Source organism: Elephantulus edwardii, unplaced genomic scaffold (assembly GCF_000299155.1).
Source record: "Elephantulus edwardii isolate Elephantulus edwardi_28Jun2011 unplaced genomic scaffold, EleEdw1.0 scaffold00342, whole genome shotgun sequence".
NCBI lineage: Eukaryota > Metazoa > Chordata > Mammalia > Macroscelidea > Macroscelididae > Elephantulus > Elephantulus edwardii.
In genome coordinates this window covers 1,899,920-1,911,157 of record NW_006400092.1, presented here as the reverse complement: position 1 = coordinate 1,911,157, position 11,238 = coordinate 1,899,920, and the positions used below count along the sequence as shown (strand labels likewise).

At 37.2% G+C, this 11,238-nt stretch overlaps 1 protein-coding gene across 1 annotated transcript in view; it reads left to right on the top strand.

Moving 5' to 3' along the window:
* Window positions 1-3,756: 3,756 nt before the first annotated feature.
* The window catches only part of RIMKLB (ribosomal modification protein rimK-like family member B), a 15,256-nt gene continuing 7,774 nt past the window's right edge, over window positions 3,757-11,238 (top strand). The window contains exon 1 of the mRNA XM_006901751.1: window positions 3,757-3,977. Coding sequence (XP_006901813.1) covers window positions 3,803-3,977 — 175 coding nt within the window. The 5' untranslated portion in view covers window positions 3,757-3,802. The remainder of the gene's footprint in view (window positions 3,978-11,238) is intronic.

Sequence of the window (11,238 nt, the reverse complement as noted above, 5' to 3'; positions counted from 1 at the left end):
GAGATTGATACAGTAACTAGGGCAATGGGGGTAGGTGTGTTGGAGTCAGTGAGACTGGCTCAGGACAAGGCAGAGTTCAGAGCTGTGGTACATAGGATTGCTATGAGTCTGTGAACTGCCTCATAACATCACCTGGGTGCTGATTTCCTGATAAAAAGGTCAGCTTTGATTCAAGGTCCGAATGTTCCATTATTATGTTAATAAAGGGAGTAACAGCTCCCAGCTGTGGATTAATTTGCGGGGTGGAGAGGCATACTACAATAATTAAAGAATCTAAAGTTGATAGGGAAAGCTTCCTCAAAATTGTCTTTAAAGGATCGGGACTTGAGCCCGATAAGGAGTCTTTTAGTTGTCCTATACACTAAAAGGACACTTCTCCCTTTTATTAACGAAATCTTGTTTTCTGTTGCTTTCTTGCCAGATGCATAAATACTACTTTGAGTTATTTATCTTTATAAACAGCAATCAATAAATAAAATGTTTTCTAAAAGCTGATCATTTATACTGAACCCAAGCTATCAGCTGCCCCAGGTCCTGTGTGACCTCTTAGACGGTAGCCATCTTGAATGGTTATGCCATTTGATAACCCTGCATCTCATCAGATTCAAGCCGGCTTGACAAAACCTGTAGCACATGGCCTTTAATGGCTCAACTGCTAATCTAAAGAATCCATTTTGGAGGACTGCTACATGGGCTTGCTGATTTCCATAATCTATTTTTTGCAAAGATAATCCCACCTTTCACTCCTGAAAGTGCTGGATAAGCACTTGCTGTTCCCCTGCATCTTGAATCTAGCCTGTAAAATGTTCTCAGATCCTTACCTTTGGGAAGCTCATACCTCAGTGCTAATCTATATGCTGCTGTTGTTGTTGTTTAATGCCTTCGAGTTGTAGATGACTCATAGCGACCCTATGAACGAACAGCCTGAGCACTGTTCGTACATAGAGTTTCCAGAGGCAAGCCATTTTGGAAGTGGATGCTGCTCCTGCTTCCAGGCTTGATTTAGTCGGGAAGCTCCAGCCAACACTGTCCACCATGGGTGCCCATTACCACGATTGGCACCTCACTTTCACAGGCTTCAGCATCACAGCAACCACGAGTTACCTCTGTACAGCAACGCACAGACCAGTGCTATACCACCTAGTAGAATATTTGACAGGAAGACAATTTGAACCTGGCCGAGGGCCACAGATGACAATCACCCACCTTCGGATCTATATGCTAGCATACATAATAAAACTAATTTTTCCTTTCCAACCTCTGTCTCCAAGATTGGTTTTTCTAGAATCAAGTAGCCAAACTGAATTTTTCCAGTAAATGTTATAGTGCAGGGGTAGGTAGATCTGGGATATATATTTCAGGCCTCATTTTTATGTAAGCAAATGCAATATTTAGAGAGAATGGAAGGAGAGTAGATTTATTTGAAGGATTTTAGAGTATTCTGTATGTTCCAGAGATGAGAATAAGGGGGGAAGTGAAATGATACTTTGAGTGAAATTGTTTCTGTAGTTTTAATGTACCCAATTTGAGGCAATGGTGGATGTCATTAAGATAGAGGGATATTTCTTAGGTACTTGAAGGAAGCTTTTGTGGCTTTATGGTAAGGAGTTGTGCTGCCAATCCAAATGCATGCAGTTTGAATCCACTAGCTGCTCTACAGGATAAAGATGAGCCTGTGTGATTTACGCCCTATGAAAACCCATTGGAGAGTCAGCTGTGAGTTGTTTCACCTACTTAGTGGTACATGATGACAACAGTAGGTACTGGGTCTTAAAAGAGATGGTTGGGTAAGTGATATATTCAAGCTTCAGTGGTAATAGTTGACACTTGGGACAGAATATTTCTAGAGAGATGAGAGAAAGTCTAAAAATAAACTACTGAGGCATATGTACAGAGGAAGATAGTCAAGAAAAAGATATCATTGACCAGGAATTTGTGAAAGAGGTCTAGAACTCAAGATGTACCAATTCATACTGTTTCTCCAAAAATTTGCTCTAACTCTTGCATTCCTTGGGTAAGAGGGAATGATACTGAAATAGTGTTTATAGTAATGCAAAATGGAAAACAGTCTGGTTTGAATAGTACATATGGTTGTTTTCTTAGAGTGTGTTTTATCTGAAGGGGGAAAGTTTTTTTCTCACTCCTAGTAAGAGCTGCTTTAATAGCCTCAAATGGTAGATGTTACCTTTTCCTTTAATAGGATAATTGCCATTGATAAGGAATTGCATATACACAAATGAAGGGAACAGAAAAGTGTTACCTTACTCTGTGGTGCAAAGCAAATATTTTTACTCTTTCATTTGTCCTTCTTTTAGAAAGATAAAACGGATATATACGTAGGAATTCTAAATAATTCATAAGGTATTAAAAAGTTTTTACTTAAGAATAAAACTTCATCTTTGTATATGAATTATAGAAACTTAAAAAGAAAAATAATATTAGGATTTAGAACCTAGGATATTTGAAATATTTTTTAATGTAGAAACAATTTATCCCTACGCTTGCTCTAATAGGGAATTAGAGACTAAAAGATGGTGGAAGTAACTAAAATAATATTCTCTAAAATACTTTGAGATTATAATAAGAATCTAGGAAGTCTTTAGCAGCGGAATAAAAATTCATTTGAAGAGGTTTTTTGACGAGCCTTGATGAAACTATTTGAAGCTGACAGTGATGCAACATTCTCACAAATCTCAGACATGCCAGAGCTCCCTATACTGTCAGGTGTCAACATCCTGTTGAGGATATTCCTCTTACTCTGACCCTCCCCACCTCTTCGCATCTGTATATAGACTTTGGAAAACATTGTACTTATCAGAATAAAGTGTTTCTTTATAAAGAAATGCCTTAACAGGATAACCAAAGTTTAGCCTTTAAGTATCAGAAAAATTGAAACCCTTTTGTTTCTTTTAAATGGAGAATTGGACTCTAAGGATCATCAGGCTCAGTTAATCACTATATATTTGAACTTTTAATGCTAGTTGACAGCTTTAATGTAGTACTTTTTCAGATGGAAAATCTTTTTTTCTGGATGTGAATAGTAGAGGTTTATGCTAATGTTTATAGAAAGAATAAAAGCAGAGAGTTAAGAAACAAGTAAGGACCTGTGTGGTCTGTGTCAGATTACATGTTGAACTGATCTGGGAGCTGGTTATTTTTATTATAATTACTGCATATTTATTGATGGCCTCCTAATAATATAGATGTTATTCCTTTTTTCCTGTACACTTACAAGTACATTTAAAGTAAAAAGCACACAATCATAGGGAAACAAATGAAATATGAAGCTAGAAACAAAACTAATTATTGGGTTTTCTAGTGATGGGATGGATATACTCTTTTTTTAAAACAAGCAGATCACATTTACTGGTCCAAGTACAGAAAAGTTGTTTTGGGAATGGATATACTCTTGATAATTAGAACCTCAGTTATTTGGTATCAAGATATTTTATCAAATAGCAGTGATTAGCAAATTATTAAAGTATATTTCTACTATATAATATAGGCAGTGAGTGGCATTGAGTATTTCTGCTGTGTGCCATGTTGGAATTTAGCTACCAGTGCCAGCCTAGTCTAATGGAGATTCTATTTCAAAATTTTCCATATTTTGAGGTATGTAAGAGCACAACTCTTGCCTTCTCCTAGTTGTATAAGTAGTATATAATAATCACATTTATTTGTGTAAAAGCCAAAATTAAGTAGATTTCTTGATTTTTTTTTTTCCTCCCCTCCTTCCCTCTTTCATCTAGAGTTCTTATTCAAAAGGAAGTAATCCAGGAAAAGGAGACAGAAGCAAATCAAGATGTGTAGCTCTGTGGCTGCCAAATTGTGGTTTTTGACAGATCGTCGCATCAGGGAAGACTATCCCCAGAAAGAGATTTTACGGGCCTTGAAGGCCAAATGTTGTGAAGAAGAACTAGACTTCAGGGCTGTGGTGATGGATGAAGTGGTGCTGACAATTGAACAAGGGAATCTTGGTAAGACTATATTAATTTTTTTCAGGTTTTTTTATTATTATTATTCATTTTAATAGACATTTACAGAGGTTTTGAATTTCCATCCATTCGTTGCGGCGCTTTTCTCCCTACCCCTTTATTAATTAATTTTTATATATTTTGCTTAAAGTCCTGTGGTCATTGTGCTTATTTCTGGAATAATTAGGACCAGGAAATCCTTAATGGCCTTGTTATTACTAAATATTTTTTTATGGAAGAAATGAAGACATTGGGGAAGGAAATATCTGTACTTAGGAAGCCATTACAAGAGAATTAATGATATAATAATTAGTGATCTATTAATTTTCTTAAATTTTTATTTTCTTAGTACAATAACATTAATATCACATGCAAGCAAGATGTTGCTGAGAATTATCCAAAAACAATTGGCGCAGTATGTTAGCAGAGAACTGCCAGATGTGCAGGCTGGATTTAGAAGAGGTCATGGTACTAGGGATATATTATAGCTAATGTTAGATGGATCTTGGCAGAAAGCAAGAGAGTACCAGAGGAATGTCTTTCTGTATTTTTTTTTAAATTTTATTATTATTATTTGTGTGTGTAACATCAAATTGGATCTGACTGGTACAGGACAGGAGGAGATTGTCCCTCCTTCTTCAGCAGAGCATCTGGTGGATTTGAACCACGTGCCTCTGGGATTGCAGTTCAGCTTCTTGCCACTAGGCCACCAGAGCTCGCCTTTCTTCTCCCTTGGTAAACTTAATTTTTCATTTCCTGTGCCTAATAATGATTGGTTAGGTTTTTCTTTTTTTTACTTTTTTTTAGTTAGTTTTAATGAAAGTTTACAGAGACTAGGGTTTCCAGTCATTCATTGTTGCACTTTTATCCCTACGCACCCCCTCCCAATTCAGTCTTCTCCTTGAAAAGTAAAACTTTACATTGTTGTGCAATCCCACCCTCGAGTCCACTCCATTATGCAGCCCTCACTCTGGACTTCTTTTAATGACAAGAATGCCCATTCACATATCCCTTTAAACAGTTCTCTCACCTGATTCAGTGCAATATACATCATTCCTCCCCGCCTTTTCTGTCTTCCCTCAACCCTGGTCTGTCCCGTTTTACAATAGTGGCTCTATGCAATATTTGTCCTTTTGTGACTGAAATTTTTCACTCCGCATAGTGTCCTCCAAGCTCATCCATTTTGCATAATATTTCATGAGTTCCTTGTTTTTCAGAGCTGCATAGTATTCAGTTGTGTGAATATTCCAGAGGTTCTCTATCCATTAGTTTGTATAGTACTTTCAGAAATGCTGCAGGGAAAAAGAGGAGGAGAATTCATTTGTCATCTTTTGGAAGACTTTAAGTTTTATCTAGTAAAGACAAGAAAACTTTCTTCACCTTCTCACTTCAGCATAGGGAATAGGAAAACTCAAAACTCAGTGCCACTGAGTGAGACCAACATGATAATATTTCATTGTGTTACTGAGTCTGTAAATCATAGTGGGAGCAGACTATCTACTTTTCTCTCCTGTTGCTGCTGATGGATTTGATCCATCAAGATTTTCTTAGGTCATATTCCATTGTCAGAAGGTTTGGGAATGCTTATGAATGATGTAAGCTCAGACATTGATATTACGCTTTAGCCTTATCCTTCCCCCTATCCCCCCAAGTATTTTATTGTATATTGAAAGAACATATTAGTTTCTGTTTTAGCAATTTATACATATTTTGTTTTGTGATTAATAGTATTAATCTTCTGCATATGAATTAGTCCATTTCATTGTGATACTGTGAATTGCTTGGTATTGTTCTTTTTAAGGAATTTTCTATGTAATTGTGTAAAATGACCACATGTTGTTATTTAGAAATCTCAAACGTGAGTGTGTTGTTAGAATCACTGTGGCAGTCCATCTTGTTGAGGATCTCCCTCTCTTTCTTTTACATTCCACCTTTCCCAGCATATTATCTTTTTTTGAAAGGACTGGCCTTTCCTGAAAACATGCCCAAAGTATGTGAGACAAAGTTTAACCATCCTTTTCTCCAAGAAATACTCTGGTTGTTCTTCATGACAGAGTAGGAATATTTAAATTATATTTGTGGTCCGTTTAAGAGACTGAAAATGACATGAGAAAGTCTAGATGATAAAACGAAGGGAAGAAATGCCAAAGGACAGCTCAAGAAGATAGAATATTACATCAAGTTGTGCAAAGAACTAGAGTTAGAAAATAGAAGTAGACAGACTTGCTTGGCATTTCCCAAGCTGAAAGAACTGAAAAACAAATTGATGCCTGGCTGTAGTACTGAAGGATGCAGTGGGCAAAAACTTGAAAGATCAAGAAGCATCAAAAAAAAGATAGAATATACAGTCATTCTACCAAAAAGAATTGGCTGACATGGAACCAATTCAGGAAATAGGATAAGATCAAGAACCAGTGTTAATGGAGGAAGACATTCAAGCTACATTAAAGACACTGGCTAATAATAAGACCCAGGGAACTGATGACATACCAGTTTGATATGTTACAGCAAACAGATGCAACCTGGGACATGATCGCCGTCTTGACTAAGAAATTTGAATGAGAGCCACCTGGTCTGCTGACTAGAAGAGATCCATATTTGTTCCCATTTCCAAAAAAAAAAACAACCCAACCCAACACAACATGAAAATTACTGCATAATTAATCATCACTAATCACCAGTAAAATCTTCCTGAAAGTTATGCAAAAACAGCTTCAACAGTAGTACATCAGCATAGGTAGGCCAGCATTTACACTTGATTTGAAGAGGCCAAAGCTCTTCAGGGATAGCTTTGTTGATTTCAAATGAATCTATTCTGAAAACAGACTACCAGTATGTCTGTTTTATTGACTAGGAGGAAAGCCTTGACTGTGGATTCCAACAAGTTATTGCTGATGTTGAGAAGAATGGGAATCCCAGAAAACGTAATTCTTGTATTAATGTGAAACCTATATCTCTACCAAGAAGCTATTGTCCGAACAGAACAAGTGTGGTGTTAATATGGGTTTATTGTTCAGAAAAGCTTTCCTGGCCATTGATTTTACCTCTGCCATGTGGATGGGCAAGAATAAGTAAGTAGGGTATATTAGCCTATCCCCAAGGTGATTGACTAGTTTTGCCACTAAATTTGAGCAGATTCATTGACAGATTTTGGAAGTCTAACCACCAGCAAAGAAGTAGAGAATGCACAGCATGCATCCTTCAAGGCCAAAGATTCCAGCGCCAATCAGACCACGGCCTACAGAACCTGTAGCAGAGAACCAGAGACCCAATATGAGAGAGGGGTGAGCTTAGGAATGCTACTCTACAGAAGCAGAGTGAGAGCCTTTGCCCAAGTTTTTGAAAGATTGTGGGGTTGGAGGGTTGGAGTGAGCGAAGAGAGCCATAATCGGCAGGACTAAACGTTTTTTTAAAACTTGCCACAAACTGTTAAGCCGAGGACTGAGGTACCTGCAAGCACATTTCGGAAGCGGTCCTGACTATCTTGCTGCCAACCTGAATTATGGCCTTTTGACTTCCCTAGTATGGTTCTTTGTGGTCTGTGAGCTGTTGCAGTGGATTTTGGACCTAGTGGAGTGGTACTAATTGGTGTTGGGAGGGTAGAAAGAGGTGCAGGAGTGAGGACGACATGTCTAACTTCATGTGAATTAGGTCTGTGTTGTGGATGTTGTTGAGGGGCAGTTTTTCCTTGTGGGATTAGTGGAAGTCAGACATGGTTGTCCTCACACAACTTTTTGTTTTTTTATGGCAAAGGAATACAGTATGGTTTAAAATCAAGAAAGGTTTACATTAGAGCTATATCCTTTCTCAATATCTATTCAGTCTGTCTACTGAGCAGATAATTTGAGAAGTTGGACTATATCAAGAAGAATGTGTCAATCAGGATTAGGGGAAGACTCGTCAGTAACCAGTATTATACAGTTGACATAACCTTGCTTGCTGAAAGTGAGGAAAATTTGAAATGCGTGCTATAGAAGATCACGGATTACAGCTTTCAACATGGATTACATCTAAGCATCAAGAAAACAATAATCCTCAACACTGGTCCAGTAAGCAACATAATGACCTATAGAGGAAAAAATTGAAGTTGTCAGTGATTTTATCTTACTTGGATCCACAATCAACACCATTCGTACCAGCAGTCAAGAGATGAAAAGATGTATTAGGGAAAATCTGCTGTTAAAGATGTCTGCAGTGTGCCAAGGAGCAGTTTAAGGTGTACCTCATTCAAGCCATGGTCTTTTCAAGTACTCCTTAAGCATCTGAAAGATGAACGATGGGTAAAGATGACAGAAGAAAGTATTTGAAACCTTTGATTTGTGGTGTTGGAAAATGGTACTGAACATTCCATGGACTGCCAAAAGAAAGAAAATGTCTTGAAGAAGATGAAGGTCTTAAAGAAGGTACATCTGAGGAACGGGTGGTGAAACGTCATCTCACATACTTTGAGTATGTTATTAGGAGGGGCCAGTCCTTGAAAAGACTTAACTATTTGGACAGGTGGAGGGTCAGAGAAAAGAGGAAGACTCTCATAGGGAGATACCAACACAATGTATAACAGTGAGCTTGAGTATATCAGAAATGATGAGGATGGCACAGAATATAGCAAGGTTCAGAGTCATTGTAAATTGGTGTCACTGTGAGTCATAGTAGACATGATGACACCTAGCAATGAGGGAATTGAAAAGGAGCTCTGGCCCAGTGGTAAAGAAAGACTTAAGCTGCCAACCAAAATGCACTCAGTTCAAATCAGCCAGCTGCTCAGTGGTAGATAAAGTATTTCCTGTGTGATTTGCAGCCCCTGAAAACAAGTTTCAGCTATGAATCAGTTCCAACTCAAAGGTACAAAACAATAATAATGATAGCTTAGCAATAAGGTAAACAGAGTAAGTGGTACTTGTGCTGTACAATCTTACATATAAAATATATGAGATGCAAACGTGAATGTAGATTTTTTTCCCTTTTCACATTTCAGTCTCCATACAGTGCTTTACAGTGCTTTTTGTGATATATATATATATATGTATGTATAGATATATATCTATACATACATATATGTTTTATATACATATGTATATATAATGTTGTTATGTGCTGTCGAGTTGCTTGCAAATATGTGTGTCATGAACCTTGAACTTAAACTGAAATTTTGAAATAGCATTGTAGTTCATTCTTTACTAACAAAGCCTATGTAACCACTACAGTATGTCTGTAAATCTTAACGTACTCTTTGTTTTAGTATCATTAGACAATATTTGAATATCATGCTTACCAGCAAATTCACCAAAAAAAGAGAGAATGACGTTAAATAGAGTCTGTAAAGGACATTTGTTTAGAGTATGAGGGCTGAAACAAGAATGCTTTATTCAGCTTCAGCTTTGAATAAAGAATGGCATTATTTAACCTCAAATGGGAAATGTGTGAGTCTGGCTAGTTAGATTTTGCTGCATTGTACAGTCCACAAATGTGTTCTAATACTGATTGTACTACTACTAATAAATTTTAGCAAGTAGATAAATACAGACTAAGTGAAGAATGAAAGGCATGTTTAGATCAACTCTGGTGCAACCTCATATCCTTGACAGAAGCCAGTTTCTCCAAGAACCTGGGCTATGGGCCATAGTCTCCACCATTTTGGGCCTGAGGAATGGAGATTGGTAAGACTAAGGTGTTCTGCCAAGAGAACAAAATGGTTTGGCCTGGAGAGGGTAAGACCAAGTTGCTTCTTAGAGGCAAGGATCTTGAAGTTCCATCTCGGCATACTTTGGGCATCTTGCCAGGAAGGACTGGTCCTTGGAGTGGTGGAGAGACAGTGTAGGAGAGGGAAACCCTGGATGAAATGGATTGACAATAGTATTTGGAGTACTAAGGGGTAGGTATGTTGGAGGCAAAGAGATTGGCTCAGGATAGGGCAGAGTTCAGAGCTGTTGTGTTTAGGGTCGTTGTGAGTTGCAGTCACCGTGATGGCACAAAACAATCCTAGGCATGAACTTTTTAATTATTTCCCATGCATCTGGAAGTTGGACAGTATATAAGGATGACAGGGGAACAAAAAAAATAATGACATTTTTGAATTGTATTGCTAGAGAAGACTACTCAATCCCCAGGAGTGTCATAAGAACAATTAAGTCTGTCTTGGAGAAAATGCAACCTGCGTGCTCCTTAGAGGCAAAGATGGTGAAACTTTGGTGTTACTTTGGGTTTGTTGTCAGGAGGGATTATTCTTGGGAAAGGATACCATGTTGGCAAAGATGGAGACTCAGAGAAAGAGAAGACAACTGGCAACAAGATATATTGAAATAGTGATTATAACAGTGGATTCCGGCATATCAGTGTTCAGGCCTTTTTTTCTTAGGATCACTAAAAAGCATAGTAGACTTGAAGGCACACAGTAGCAGTGGGTATGAACTGACTGTGTGCTTGTTAGTGAGATTGACATATATGTTCTGTTAGGTTTGTTTGAATATCTTAATTTTGTAAATGTCTCATTTGTGGCTTAATTTTTAATTTATTAACTAGATAAGAGTTGAAAACCAGATACCAAAGAAATTACATTACTACTAAAGATGTTATGTTTTGAAGAAAACAAAAGTATATCTTGATAGAAAACAGTTAAGCTGATATGGAAGACATTTTCTTTTAAGAATATATATATATTACTATTTTTGATATTTGATAATTTTGTAGTTTTAAAAACTCAGATATCTTTTAATTAAAGATTTTTATAAAGCTTTGTATTAATTCAGTGTTACTGCCCTGTTCTCTTCAAACTTATGTAATTATTTTTCTTCTTTAGACTTTGATTAGTTGGTAGTTAGTGGGAGGAAATAGGCCAGTTATTTTTTCTTTACACATAAATATTACAGATTGGCATTTATGGTAGGCATCAGTTCTTTGTGATACACATTCTTTGAACTGCTTTCTAACATTAATGTTCTAGAGTCTATTTACTTGGAAAATAAGTAGATATATATTTGTTCCCATTCCAAAGAAAGGTGACCCAGCAGAATAATATAGAACAATATCATTGATTTCACATGCAATCAAGATTCTACTGAAGATTATCCAAAAATGACTGGAACAGCACATCAGTATAGACCTGCCAGAAGTCCAGGCTGAGTTTAGAAGGGGTCGTGGTACTAGGGATATTGTAGCTAATGTTAGATGGATGTTAGCTGGAAGCAGGGAATACCAGAGGAATGTCTATCTGTGTTTCATTGACTATGAAAAGGCATTTGGCTGTGTGGATCATAACAAACTGGCT